Source organism: Balearica regulorum, chromosome 2, assembly GCF_011004875.1.
Source record: "Balearica regulorum gibbericeps isolate bBalReg1 chromosome 2, bBalReg1.pri, whole genome shotgun sequence".
Taxonomy (NCBI): domain Eukaryota; kingdom Metazoa; phylum Chordata; class Aves; order Gruiformes; family Gruidae; genus Balearica; species Balearica regulorum.
Window position 1 is genome coordinate 113,085,283 of NC_046185.1, and position 15,553 is coordinate 113,100,835.

Sequence of the window (15,553 nt, forward strand, 5' to 3'; positions counted from 1 at the left end):
TTCATTGCATCCCATACATGCCGTGCTTCCATTAAGCTTGATTAATACCAATTTCTCTGCAGCCACTGCCTCAGCATGAGTAAGGTGATGACCATATTTCCTTTTTATACAGGAGAGTGTCGAGGCAGGGGATAAGGAGACAACTGGAGTTGCTGAGAAAGAAAGCGAGGTACATATGAACAGCCTCAAGAATGTGATTGTGCTTTAGTATCTTCAAGAGAACTGTGGCAAAAAACATGTCATTTGTATGTCATCAATATGCGGGCTGATACGATGCAAATGTGACCTAGCTATGGTATCTATTCTAACAATATATATAAAATATATATTCTATATATGCGCCTTAGAAACTGCCTGTTGCAGCAGTATAGAATGATAAATACCTCAGGGCAGCAAACAAAGCAGCTCCATGGTAGGAGGAGGTATAATGCTGTTTCTATTGACATTTGGAAATATGCTGCATAGATTCCCAGTAGCTTTTACACTTTGCATAAATTTGTTTGCTTAGCCTTCCTGCAAACATCTTTTTATAAAGAAAAAAACTTTGATTAATCATTTATTTTTCCTAGCAAAATATACCCTGAACTAAAACAGATATTTGAAAATAATCATGTTATGAGTTTGTTTGCTAAGGCACAAATCTGGCATCAAGTTAGATACAGTTAAAATCAAATTACAAAGCAACTGAAAAGCTCAATGACATACTTTAAGCTGCATGGACTCGAATTATTGTATTTTGTTTATATTTCTTCAGAGGTGATAAAACTACTTACCCTGAATCCTTCTGTGCTGAAGTGAAACTATGATGTGTTCAAACATGCACAGAGAGCAGCACGAGAGGAATGGCTACATACTGAATGCAGGGATAGAAGTAGAGACTGAGAAAGAGATTATAACTCCTAGTTATTAATCACTTAGGATTTGTATCTCAAGATGCTGACAACCTCCTTTGTCATTCATTTTGGTGCCACAGTGTGTACAAAAAGATCGTGAACTGGTCCCATCACTTTGGTTTTAGAACATGGTAAGTCCAGCCATCCAAGCTTGGGTTTGTTACCCATTAGCTCAGTTATAGTCGAGGATATATCTGTGGCTCCATGGTATCTCAGTGTCACTGGGAAGCAAGTTTGGGACTCACTGGTGCCATACTGCTCACCAGCGCTGCCACATCCACATGGAAATCAGTGGAATTACACTAGCAAGAAAGTACAGGATGGGGGTGGTAGATCAAGCCCACCTTGGTGTTGACACAGTGCAAGAGAGTGTTGCGTTGCTTCTCTAGCATTGGCTTTTTACTCCCAACAACTCTGGTCCAAGAGGAAACATGCAAGAAATTCCTCGCTATCCTGTGAGCACCAAAGCTAAGTCTTTGAAATCTTTCCCTTTTTTTCTAATGCTGCTTGTCCTTATAAAGTTGAGGTCTCTTATCTGGTGAGTTTGACCCTGTGTTCTGTTTAAAATAGCAGCATTATTTATGCAGAAAAGCTGTATAAGAGATCAAGATATTTGCTAAGCTGATATCTGGCCTCCAGTGGAGGGTGGTCCCTTTGATACTGTAACTTGCATAGCAAATTGTTCAGTACTACCCCAAAAGTCTTCCAAGACTTTGCAAGCAATTGATGTATTCCCTAAAGCATGATGATTAGTTCTTCTTGACATTATATTAGCTAGCTTAGCTGCAATTATAACTAACTGTCATAAAAATTACCATGTCCCTTTCTAAATCCAGCCATGGGGCGAGATCTTCAGCTCTAGGAAACCGGCATAGCTCAGGGAGCTCCTCTGGCAGCCCCCAGAGCGGCAGGCTCGGTACCCCTCCTTCTCCTCGTTCTTGCTGCCACCAAATCTGTGGCATTATGTTGAGCTGACCACCATGTTAACGAGAGGAGAGTGCAACTGTGTAAATTGGCTGCATCCTGGGTAAAGAAGCATTCACTTCTGATGCAATTAAAACAGTTGAGTGGTTCTTCTATCGCAGCCCTCGTGATACTGGATGACCCTTTCTTTGTCCCGTGTGGTTGGTGTAATGGGACAACTGTCCACATTTCAGTAGTACTGCTAGAGATAGCTAATTTGGAATACTATTAGACTGTCTAATATTATTGATGACCTATAGAAGAGAGGTTTGTAGGATTGGTTTGCAATATAAAGTAAGGTAATACAGGTAACTATATCTCCAAGTATGTGGTTCACCATAGTTGGGTATGAATTCACTGGGATGAGCCTCCCTCTTTTTTTCCTTTTTTCTTCTTTTTCTTTTTCTTTTTCTTTTTCTTTTTCTTTTTTTCTTTTTTCTTCTTTTTTCTTCTTTTTTCTTCTTTTTTCTTCTTTTTTCTTCTTTTTTCTTCTTTTTTCTTTTTTTCCTTTTCTGCACTAATCAAATATATTTGAGGCTGATAGTGAGGTTCATTCTGTGCTACCTCACATGCGTTTTTGTAAAAGCTTTCATTAATCATCTAGCTTGCGTTGTTTTTGTACTCTAAAACACAAGAAGAAATGATTATGCAATTGTGAGCTGTGGTATACGTTGAGTGACTCATGGCTACAGGCTGTGAGAGCATCACCCTTTCACTGCGGGGCATTTGAGAGCTGATTCGTGTAAATTAGTATTCTCCTCTTTAGTGAAATAAAATGGGCTATACAAATCCAGTAAATAGAAAAGAACTGTTGATCCTAATCACAACAGAAAGCAAGATCAATTTCTGCAGCATGCTGTTAGAAGCACATGGTATAAAATCAATCTGATATGCACTCTCTTCCCCTTCTTTCCTACTAGACTCTTCCAGGGCTTTTACACTCATCATTTATTTGAATATCTTCTTGGGTTGACACTGCTAAAATTGGTAATTCTATGAGTGGCAGGCTTGCGTGCCTTACAAGTCACAGGAGAAGATGTCAACATCTGCCCGTGTCTTTTGATGTTACTTTTAATGATAGGGCATCCTTCGTCAGCAGCATTTTCAATTTAAGCTAAAGCTTCTCCAGCGATTTCTATCAAACCCTACAGTATTTTCTGCCTTCAAGGACTCCAGAAGAATTTCTGTATCACATCAGTTAACAGCAGCGAAAAGGAGTAGTGCTGAATATTAGATATCGCTAGAAAACAATGCCTGAAGAGTGCCCATGAACAATTACAGGTAGTTCAAGTTGAGCTCAGGTAGCTGGGTTAGCCTCATCCATGGAGAAAAGGTCAAACCGAGGAAACAAAGAGCGTCAGCCTGTTAACTGGAGATCAGGGATATTCCTGCTGTTGCTTGACATTGGTACTTAGAAAACAATTTTTCTTCAGTGTGTTTGCTTTATCCTGGTGCTATCTGCCATACATTAAAAATTCCATGAAGTCAATTGGATTGACAGAATGAGTTTTGTCATTTACCTTCTGCCCTCCAATCCTTGAGATTAATCCACTGTAACTATATATCCAATATGGTACTGTAAGCATATACCAGTATATACCAATACAAATATTAGGGTGATACATAGATTACAGCAACAGTCTCTGCTGGATGAAGGATTCAGCATTGATCTATAGGCAAGTACTTTTCTATACACCTTTCAAGAACTGGAACAAAACACACATTAACTTTTCAACATGGACTGATCACAAATAGTTTAGTCATATCCAGACCGAATGGGCTTTTATGTATGTTTCTCTTTTTTTGTACTGACCTAACTACAGATCTTTATGGTTATATTTTTTTTCTGATATCTGATGGGATCTGGAGATTTCTGATCTTTATCCAGCTGCAGAATATATTTGCTTGCTGCTATAGCCTGATTTGCAAGTGTCTCAGTTAGAAAGGAGTGTGTAATTAAGGCAATATTTTTGAAGCCAGCCCAGGTCTAGAGGTAGGTAATAGTAGCTGGAGAAGTGTTGGAGTCTCTTCCCGAGAACAGACTCCACTGGCAGGGTCCTGTGGACCCCTGGACAGCTTGCAAGCTCCTCCACAGCAGAAACCTGTGGTGAATTTCTTCCACAATACAGCTTGAAGGCAAGGGAAGGAAAAGATACTAGAGCCTTGGCAAACTGTTACTCCACCAGTAACACCTGAGAACTCTGTTAAATGTGCCTGGTGAGGTTTCATAAATGTCTCTCTTCCACCAGTTAATCATCTCCACCGTGCAAGCTTACCCCTATGCTCCCCATGTGTTGCATCAGGACAGGATGGCAGTCCCCGGCACTGCTGTCCCCCACAAATTGGGAGAAACCCCAGTGAAACCAAGGCCATGGGTTGGCACCACCCAGGGAGGTCACAGAGCAGAGGCTGGTCCATGGTCTTTCAAGCAGATATCCAGAACTCATATCCTGAAAGGTCCCTTCTTCCTGTTGTTTGTAGGGGGTACCTGCCACCGAGGGGGCTGCGGAAGCAGAAGACAGTGCGGCTGTGGCAGCAGGAGCTGGTGACGGTGCTGCTACTGCTGAGCAGGAGGGTGTTGCTGAAGGCGATAAAGCTCAGGGAGAAGAAAAGGAGGCTGATGTGTCTCAGGTAACTCATGTTGGTGCACGGGAGAGCGTGTTAGGGGAATCAGGACAGATCCAGCAGCCCGAGAGAGGCAAGGCTGCTGCAGCTCTGTGGCCCCAGGTCCAACCAGTAGCAAGGGTGATGCTCTCCTGGGATAGCCCTGGGAGGGGCCCACACAGGGTATCCCTTTTCTGAGTCCTTAATTTGGGTTGTGCCTGCCTCTGTGCCCCTGTGTTCCCCTGGGCTTGCAGAGATGGGACTTGATGGGCTGATGGCTTTTGTGATGGGCCTGGGAGCAGCATGGGCAGGGTACTGTTTGGGCTGCCCCTCCTGCTGTTGTCTCTCTGTGCTCCTCTGTGGACACGAGCTTTATCACATATCCTAACAGGACTTTCTGGAGAAACAGGCAGAGAAAGTAATGGATTTTTCTTGTTTCTTGGCACCGTGCCCTATCAATAAAATCACGGTTGTCAAGCTATGTATCTGCATCTGGCCTGCTGCCTTTTCTTCTGCAACCTCTGAGAAGCTGGGGAACAGCTACTAGAGCAGACCCTGCAGCTGGGCAGCCAGTTGCTACTTCCTGTCATTGCACATTGTGTTTCTTCTCTGCACCAGAATAGGATAATCTGGCAGAGGAACGGTGAACATATTCTTTTCAGGTTGGATGCTCCAACAAGTTACATTAAATGCTTTGTGTTCTAGGCTTCATTATTGGCGGAATGTTACCTACTTAGCCTTTTTGCTTTCTCTGCTCCCAGTTGCATTGCGGTAAATCAGGAGAAATTGCCTCAATCAATCAAAGAAATAGGTTATCTTTCCTGCTTTCATCACCTTTATATCACCATTATCCTGCTGACTTGAATTCTGAAAGAAATATAGGACAATGACTCTTGGAACTTGTGGCTTTACCCAAACCCAACCAAAGTTAAGAGCAGGGTGGAGGAGAAAGGTCTGTTAATTTCCATGCACATTGAAAATGGAACCCAAACTACCTGCAGAGCATTTTTATTATTTACTGCAATAATTTGTGGTAATATAGAAAGTAGATTTATGGAGGACTAAGGGGAATAATGAAAACAGGGAAGTGATTACTCCTTTTTGCACAAGTAATGTTTTCTGCCTTAATGTAAGAATCCACTGTGGAGAAGACAGCAATTCCCATTCCCATATTTGCCCTGTGCAATAAACAAACAATTGTGTTTTCCTACTTGAAATAAAGTACTAAATACTCTTATGGTGCTTTTATGGTTTTTTTTGTTTGGGTTTTTTTGGGTGTTTTGTTTTGGTTTTTTTTTCCCCAGGAAAAGGTCAGCAGCATCCCTTCAGTAGTAATAGAGCCAGCATCAAACAACGAGGGGGAGGGAGAAGAACATGAAGTCGTCGTGAATGAGTCCAAAGATGCTGCAGCAGAGATGGGCACTCAGGGCACTGACACTTCTCCCAGTGAAACTTCCCAAGTTGGAAGTGAGCAGAAACCCACTGAAGAAATGCAGACTACACTTTCTCAAGATCAGTCTGTTCCAGCAGAAGAGGCAGCTTCTGCAATGCCACCTGGCTTTCTCTTTAAGGTTTGTTTCTTCATTCTTCTTTTAGACATCCCTTCAGATCTAGCTTCTGTGGATATGTCTGTCTGCGCAGGCACGTGATGATTTCTTGAGGCCGAAGGACGCTTAGTTTAACAGCCAGACACATGCACACACAAATATATACAAACACAACTTTAATATTGCGTTGTTGCTTCATACGTGAAGTCTGAGAAGATACATTTTCTGCACACCATTGTTGCTGTGCATATCCTTATGTAGCTGTAAGACTCAGTTAAGTACAAGAACCCTTTCATCTCACCAAGTTACTACTGATAATGAATATATTGAGTAAAACTGCATTGCCACATAGTTAGTCAGCAATATTGTATGATATATGCTAACAGTGTATCTGATGTACTAACAATATATTTGATCTTTAAGGTCCCTTCCAACCCAAACCATTCTATGATTCTATGAATATTAAAGAATGGCATTTTTCTGGCCTGAAAATCTATAGTAGAAGTTTTGGTTCTGTTGAAACCCATGGGACTTCTACAATTCACAGTAATGAAGCTAAAATGTCATTCTGTGACTTTAGTAATATTATAGTTATAAACTGTTAGGGTAATCAAACAGAAAAGTTTAATGAGGTGTGAGAGAAATTCTCTCCTTGGCTGGAAAGACCCATAGGGTTTCCTGGGGCACAAAGTTCTTTGATAATGCTTCTCGCTTCAGAATCACTGAGCAGCAGCAAAGCTCTTTGAGGATGGATGAACTTTATATGCTTCCTATTATAATTTGCATAGTTCAGGCTAATTAGTCCCATAGCACTCCATAAGTATGCCATTCTTCTTGGTCTATTCTCATTGCTCAATATTTTCACCAAATTTTGAGAATAACATTAAGATGAGGGTGAACAGTATCGTGCAACTCTGACTCAGACATGCTGACATAGTTCATCTTTTGTTTTTCATCACACTGGCTTGGGTCAGACATAAATAAGGTGAAGCAGAATATATGCCTGCCATCTGGTTCTTGATGTCATTTTCTTTCATTATGGCAGAGTTACTATGGCACTGGCTGTGCTTTGAGAAAATTAGAATAGGCTATCTCTTAAGGAGGTAGAACCATTTAGTTAAAGTGGTCCGTTCACAACGGCATGCTGATCCTGCCAGTGTTTTAATAATCATCCTTTTGAAAGACAGATATTTTTGGCATGCCCATCTGCCAATAAATGGGAGCTCTTTTCAGGGCAAACATAAAGTAGGGTTACCATTACTTGCCTCTTTGATCACCTATTGAAATTGGTGCTGTATGTCCCACTCAAGTTTCCATGGATGTTTACTGCAAGAATAATACCCAGTGGCCACAACAAGAGAATGAGTGACAGTCTGAAATATCAGTTCCTGGAAGTCTTTCTCAAATTTATTTGCAAAATCCTGCTGTCCCTCTCTCAGTTCTAGTAATGATAGTGGGGAGTGAAAGCAAATTCCTTACGCAGAAGAAATAAGAGTGGCAGGACTTGTCTGAGAGGCAGGACTTCTGGGGTGTTGCAGTAGCATCTGTCCTTGAGATCCTGCAACCTTGGGAAAGGATCTTAGGTTTCCTTTGGTAGTCTCAGACTTACTTAAGCTGTCCCTGCTTCCAAGGATATGAACAGAAAGCTTTGACAGGAGTCAATGGCAACATTAATGAATTGAATGTACCTACCTATAGCCATATGTTCGCATGAGGAAGGCACATTATTCTCTTTTTTGCAATAAAGATTTAACAGAGAATTTTGTTGAGAAAATGTCTCCATTTAGATCATGTCTGTATGTTTGGTGTTATTTTCTTCAGGTTGAAGTTCTACATGATTTTGAGGCAGCTAACAGTGATGAGCTTAACTTAAAACGAGGGGATATTGTACTAGTAATTCCTTCAGAGACCACAGCTGATCAGGTAAAAACATGTGGCTCTTTCTTTTGTTGACATTTTTCTTTGTTTCATTTTATTTCTCACATAGTTAATGGAAAATGTGTGTTCAAAACATCATTTCTGTTAGAAAACATTCTAATTTTGCCTTTGTACTTGGTTCCATTTGAGACTAAATGGCACAGTTGCTACAGCTAAAGTCATGGATGTATGCTACTAACAGGATCTGACCTCAGCATGTTTTCTAGGGCTTTTTTTTATGTTACTTCATAATGGATTTTATACAGCCATACATGCGCACAATGACTTCATATGGAAGATGAATTATAAATTGTGCATTATGTTGCTATATATCATCTTGTCTTAACATTACAGCAGAACTGATTACATGGTCCCTAGATGTTCAGAGCTTTTAGCATGGATTTGGAGAAATAATACAAATTCACCCACAGACAGCACTGAGACTGCGCACAAATTCTGGTGTCCTACAGCCAAAATGTATGGAGGTGCTGCTATGTGTGCTGCATGCCTCTAAGACTAACTCTGCCCTCTGGAAGCCTGAACCTGAATTAAATAACAGTTTAGTTTCATTTAGGACATCTAATTTTTTTTTTAACAATATGTTTCAGGTGAATTTTTAAACGATTTTATTCCGTGTATTGAATTGCAGTGAAGTGAATTGATTTTTGGCCACTGCTTTAAAAGAGATGACCATACTACACACTGTTAGCACCAGCCGTGTTGTGGGCATCTGTTAGTGCCAGTAGTGTTGGTGAAAAATCTCCCATTGATTTGGGGGTTGAGAAGTAGGGGAATGGATCCTGTCTAGTGAGTTAGCAAAGAGCACTGCTCTCAATGAAGAATATTTCTTAAAATAGGTCTAAATCCTAATGCCCTAAGCACACATGGGTGCTGGGGACTGTAGTTGAAATTATTTCGGTGGTCAATGCTGTCCAAAGGTAGGTAATAACCAGTGTTCATCATCTCAGCTGAGCTTTCTTTTAATACAGACAGGTAATTGTGTTTTGTGTTTGGATTTTAGTTTGAGGATTTATTTTTTTTTTTCCAGAATAAAAGATTTTTCTTTCAGCAGGGCTTTCTTCTCTTTTTATAGGGATAGATTCTGTTATCCTTACTCAAATTATGTTGCATCTTACCTCATGGGCGGTTCAACTGATTTTGTTATCAGTGTTTGCAGAATAGGACACTGCTGTAAAGACAGCAAAATCTGCTCTCTCTTTTCAGTCTTTTTTTCTAAGGATATTATGTATTAAATATGCTAATCTTCACTTGGTGAATCCATGAACTATATTTTTCTCTTGTGGTGTGCATTGAAATTCTATTAGCATTAATTGGAGTAAATTGTGTGCAATGATGGAGAAAATAAACCTTTATGTATTCATGTTTCTGAAACTATGTTGGTCATATCTTTATTATTCAGTACGTATTTGCCCTTCATGTTTAACATTCCCATAAAACTTAATCTTTTTGTCTTTCGGCAGGTACTTTGGTGATTTATATAGAGTCTTTTTATCGTTGTTATTCTTTATTCTCCTTCAAAATTGACCTGTCTAAACCCATAATTCTAATATAGCTGGTAACATCAGCCTGTGTTCTCCAGTCGAGGCAAACCAGTCCCATCCAGGGACTTCAATTTTTCCATTAGTCTTGAGTGGAAGTTGTTATCCAGTAAAACTGTTGATTCGTTTGTACAATCTACTCTGCCCATGCTAGAAAGCTATAGTTTCTCTCTCCTTTCTCTCTCATATTCCGCATGCTTCAAAAACATGTCCCCAGTTACACGTACCCAGCCAATGTCATACATAAGCTGTATCTGCTTTAGTGATGCTTATTTTGGGGCAGAGAGCCAGTCCACCACCACATGCAGCCACTGAGCAGTCCTGACTTGGTGTTGTACGTGAAGATCTGTTACAAGAGATATTACTCTATCTCCTTGTGTACTCTCTGTGCAATAATAATATGGCAGCATTAGAATTCCCTGATTACCATGGCTTTGCTCTGGCTCCTGTTCTTAAAAGGAACAAAGCACAGAGTTAGTGAGATAAGAATAGGTTGATCAGTTAAAAAAAATTATTGAATTGATTTTATTCCAGGTAAAATTGTTAACACTTGACAACCCAGCACTTTCCAGTAAGAAATCTCTCTTCTGATTGCTTGGGATGTGGGTTTGGGTTGCAATTTTGCATGTCAAATTCTGGTTTACGTTTCCTGGAATTTTTGGAAAAATAGTTGAATTAGCAACTAAGTTTGAGTTTCTAGAGATAGTAACTCCAGAGGATGCAAGAACTGTTATTTCTTCTGACTGTCGATACATGAACAAGAGAAAAGAAGTCTCAGGAGAAAAAATGCAGATTGAAAACTATTTCCCTCACCACCACACGTGGTATTGTGTAATGTTGCTGGCATGCTGCTATGCTCTTACTGCACAAGTGTGCCAGTATTATTGCGGCAACTTTGAAAAAGTCTCAACAGAGGTTTGCGCAAATGCAGATCTGGCGTAATACTGGATGGCCCAGAAGACCGATTACCCACTTTTGAGTTCAGCTAGGGGTTAGGTGGGCTAAAGGCCGTACCATATGCTCACAGTCACTCGGTCTCACAAAATTGTGGTCTGGCAGAACAGAGAAAACGGACCGTAGAAAATCAGAGGCTTCTTTTTAACCGAAGCACCAAATCACTTTAGCCATGTGACTCTGAAACCTGTTCAGGTCTGAAGCTCATAGCAAGGGAGCGGGGAGACCTGAAGTTTAAGATACTCTGTCTTTTTCCTTGCAGGAGGCCGGCTGGTTGACAGGCATTAAGGAATCCGAGTGGCTTCAGTACAGAGATGCAAATAGTTATAAAGGACTTTTCCCAGAGAACTTCACACGCCATCTGGAATAGTTCTCCGCTCAGGCAGACGAACGTGGTACAAAGCTCAGTCAGTAGGTTTTTAACCTCTTTGAAACACAGGAGCCCACCTTTTTGTAGTTTAAGCTGTTAATGGTTTACAGACTGGTGCCAGACAAAGCGTGTTGAAACGTATCAAAACGAGCATGAATGCAAACAGTTAAGCTAGCAATTTCTGAAGCAGTACATGAAAAAAAAATCAAATAAAAAAGAAATGTCCTTCTTTGTTCACACGTATGTGGCAACAGGTTTGTTTGTGCTTTGTCAGAGCTATGGTGATCCTGTATTTGGTCCTTTCCCATGAAATCTGAAATTAGCCTCCTCAATACCAAAACCTTAACTTCTCTGCACTAAGTGTATTGTATTGAGTTGCACTGCAGAAGATTTAATTAGTTATCCTGTAGTAATGAGATCAAACTATTATGTTTCATGTGTTTAAAAAATAATTAACTGCTGCAACGTTTTTCAATGTTATTTTTGGACATGCATAATATATATACACACAAGAACTTATATGTGTATATATAAGTGCATATGGATATATATGCATTTTCACAACTTCATCATAGTTCTTTGACTGTGTAGTATCATCAGTACATGCATTGCTCTTTCACTGTCTGGCATTACAGGAAATGGTTTTGTTCCAAAGCAAAACTAGCTGCTCCATTGCCAAAACATGATACAGTATCTGTGTTTGTAATGTGAAATTTTCATTCTGAGATGATGAATAACATCATGTTCAAAGCTGCTAAACCTTTGAGAAGGCATGGCTCAGTCTCCCCTTCCAGCTGCAGTAGTTACAATGAGATAATCTGGAGGAGGAGCTGTTATGATGCTAATCTATACTTTTTTATTTAATTGGCTGAATAAATTAATAAAAAACAACAAACCAAACCAGAACTAATCTCTGAGAAGAAATAAACACAATATATTTTCACTATATGTATTTATGCAGCGTACCTTCACAGATCCTTTTAAAATAAGATATATAATGTATCCTGTATCAAAAAGTCATCTGTAACTTATGTTTTCCAGTGCTGTGTCATTAAAAATAAACCTTTGATCCAGAGAAACTGTTTCATCTGTGGTGCTTTTGAAGTTTTGTAACACTGAAGTTCATATAGTTTATATGTTGTATTAGAGGATCCAATCTTAATTTAATACCTCTTTTCCAAAGAAACACAGCGTAACAGGTGCACCATCTATAATTTCTTGCTCTCAACCCTAGTTATGGCCAGAGCTCTGAAAGGTCTGAACCCCAGCTCAGCACATCTCCTAGCTGCTCTTCCTGTTCCTAACTCTGACCGCCAGCTAATATCTGTCCACAAGCACCAAGGCAGCTTGTATGTCGCTCAACTGAAGATTGCTACCTCTTAGTAATTTTTCGCTTGTCCATTTATTTTGTGTGGAAAGACAGTTCTCCATGAATTTGTTGAATTTTGTTTACTGATGCATGGAAGCTGCAAATATTTAGGAACATCTATATTTTCCTAGCATTTTGGTTATTTTTCATGATATTTGGGATGGGGGCTTGTTTTGTGTGCAAACGGTGTCTGTTTCCACTCTTTCTAATTTCAGTTGAAGAAGCAGATTTTTTGTTGTTCTGGAAAAGGAAGAAAGTTGATTTCTCTCAATTTTTCAGAATACAGTAGCTTCCAAAAGCAAATCTAATGATAGCTGTGTTTTGTGAAGAAGCTGAATGGCTCAGCTGTGATGGCTGGGATCTTGGCTTTAAAATGTGACAATGAGCAATCGGAGTCTAAGGAGGTTGTGGGAAAGCTCTTCGGGTTTCTGTTCATTCCTTTAACAGGTTTGGCAGTCAGTAGTGATCTAGGGCCAAGAATCTCACCAGGGGAACAACTTTCTTTTGATTTTGGTACGTTACAATAAATTCCAGACACCAGTGCACCACTTTGAAGTGGTCATAATAACCTATTACGCCTGATATATGATGAGACTCTGATGACCTCCAGATCAGTTTCCTGCTTAACTACACTCAACACTTGCATTTCAGTAATAGCTGCTCTACAGATCACCGTAACAGACCAGCACTGGACAATGGAGCCTCAGTTTCCCTGTGGACGCCATGTTGCTACTCCTTTGACTGGGGCCTGCAATCAAGTAATGCTTCACAGCTGTAACCCTAAGGAAGCAAAGGACTCTCTGATCAGCCCAAAGCATTTCTTTACCCAGTGCTGATTGTGCGCAGTTACCATTATGTCCTCTTGGTGCTAGAAGTACCCAAGTCAAAGTCAACATGCTTGGCCTTGATTCTTCTATTGTCTTTGGTCAAGGTCAATGTGCCAAATCCACTGGTCAAAGGTTTGCAGCATACTTGAGGCTGTATATAGGTAGGAAATGTCTCTGGTCTACAGCAAAGAGCTTTCGCGGTATCTTCTGATGTGCCCTTCAGAAATACTGCTTGATTCTACTCTTCATTTCTTAATGCCACCTCATTATAAAGAAAAATATTATTTAAAAACCCATCAAATGTCCACATCTCACTGCAAGGATTATTTGCTGGCAATAAGAAGGTGAACTGATAATGTCCCAAAAGCCTCACTATTGCACATGATGCCTGTGTCATTTAAGTGCTGCAGGTTACTGTGTATATGGCATACCATTCTGAGACTAAGTATTTCTTTGTATCTCACACATGCACCCCAGAGCCTCAAAGCAAATAGATGTCTTGCAGGAAGGATGAGGAGAATTATTAATGTTTTATCTTTAAAATTCCTTGCAAAATTTCATACGCTAAGATGATCGATACTAAAGGAAGGGCATTGGCAGGTTAACCAGAATGATGATTTTCCTAAGTTTCCCTTCTAATGGGCGTTCATGAATAGAAATGTATTATCACTTTGGGTTAACAAGTGTTTCTCATATTCGATTTCTTCTTACTCTAGTTTCATTAGATAATCAGACTTACCTCTCGGACACTTTTATGTCTGCAGCTCCTGAGATGACTAGTATAAAATAAGTGTATGTGTAATCTTCTATCGATCATTCTAGGGCAAGCAAGAAAATTCTTCCCAGTATGTACTGCTGTTACATACCAGTGTATGCACCCTCCCCCACGGAGTTATATTACCCCAGAGTTATTTTCCCCTGTTCTTGGATTTTTTTGGTTAACACACCACATTGGATTTGGCGAATTACAGAATTTCATGCTTTTGGGGTCATTGTAAAGCAATAACCAATTGTATCTTGGTTTCTCTTAAGACTTATTTATGCCTAAGACAGTACATGCTACTAACCTTGTACAGCAGCTATAATTTCTAATTCCACATCAAATTAACCCTTGAAAGATTTAGGAACCAAGTCTCCTGATTCCGCACGCTGATTATGCATGGTGTGGCCTTGGAAGTAAGACAACATAACTGAAGATGGAGGAACATTTCATGTGAGTGAACTAATGAGCTCATCTGTCTGGTTTAAAACCTTTCATGAGTAATGAAAAATGCATAAGCTGAATGACACTTCTGTCCCTTTTATCCTCCTCTTCCTCCTCTTCCCACCTTGTTCCACCTCTTCCAGACCTCACAGCTGGGTGCATCTCTCCCTGCCACAAGAAGAGGGAGGGGAGGCTGCGGGGCACGGTCCTACTCAGACTGCATGGCATTTGATCCCAGGATGTTCTGATGCCCTAATGCCAGCAAAACGTGAAGTAAATCATAGTCTCATTAGCTCATGCTTAATGAAAAATTTTTAGTGTCTTGCTGACACTGGGAAAAAGGCATCAAAAGAAAGTCACTGTAATAGGTAGGTTAGATGGATGGGGTTGGGAAAGAGCAGTCCCTGGCTGTAGGAACAGTTTACAAGGCTGTCCCCTCTTGCACACCCATGTGCAGGCAGAGCATGAGCATGTATTACAGCTGTAGCAGCCCAAAGTACCACAGTAGCCTCTAGAACACCACAGTTTGCTGCTTGAAGGACAAAACCATATATTGTTTTTAAAAGAGATTTAAAAGATCTTTTTGTATTTAAAACACTAAGGTGACAGTTGATGAAACATCATCTGATAAGCCAATCCTTGGCTACAGAAAGTAGATAGTTCAATTAATTAAGCAAGGTCACATTGCTGACAGCAGCTTGAAAGAGCCTGAAGGTGTTTTTCCAGCCAGCTGTAATGAGCGTCACTGTTAGCTCTGATGTGCTCTCTGGTGGCGAGACGTTTGCTGCAGATGAGAGGACTGCAATAGACTTGGTGCAAGTCAGTGACGCTACGTGGCAGCCACTTTGCTTCTATTTTAAACTCCAGCTCTTTCTGGAGTAAAGAAATTCTGTCTAATAGGACGAAGAATTTTAGGAAACAGCACGTTGTCAGTCCAGGTTCAGAAGTAGAGAATATGAAGCAGGCTGTGGTTTTGGACTCAGCGTCTCTTTAAATGTATAGATGTATGATGAGATAGTAACTTTTCAAAGATTCCTCTCTCGGCTCTCCACCCATATGATTTCAGCTCTGATGTGATCTTTGTGTGTCTCTTTCTCTTGCATGGTCATCTCCAGTCTGACCTGTTTAATCACCACAGAAGCATCATATGGGGAAAACTGCAGCACTTTCCAAATGGTGCCTCCCATAACTGACAGGAACACCTCGTAACTAACATTAATTTGGCAAAGCTGAAATCATCCCGAAGGGAATCGTGCTGCATATTGAGATCCTTAATATCCGTTAAAGGAAACTTTAGTGAAAGAAAGTACTTAAACAGTAGTAAAAAAGTACCACTCCATGTGTAT

General features: G+C 40.2%; 1 protein-coding gene across 4 annotated transcripts in view; it reads left to right on the forward strand.

Moving 5' to 3' along the window:
• AMPH (amphiphysin) overlaps nt 1-11,880 on the forward strand; it is a 136,024-nt gene extending 124,144 nt beyond the window's left edge. For 3 of the 4 annotated variants that reach the window (XM_075745358.1, XM_075745359.1, XM_075745356.1), the window contains 5 exons: nt 113-169; nt 4,338-4,487; nt 5,765-6,031; nt 7,829-7,930; nt 10,700-11,880. In XM_075745358.1, coding sequence (XP_075601473.1) covers nt 113-169; nt 4,338-4,487; nt 5,765-6,031; nt 7,829-7,930; nt 10,700-10,807 — 684 coding nt within the window. In that variant the 3' untranslated portion in view covers nt 10,808-11,880. The remainder of the gene's footprint in view (nt 1-112; nt 170-4,337; nt 4,488-5,764; nt 6,032-7,828; nt 7,931-10,699) is intronic. The other variant, XM_075745357.1, reaches the window with a different exon arrangement.
• The last annotated feature ends 3,673 nt before the right edge of the window (nt 11,881-15,553 follow it).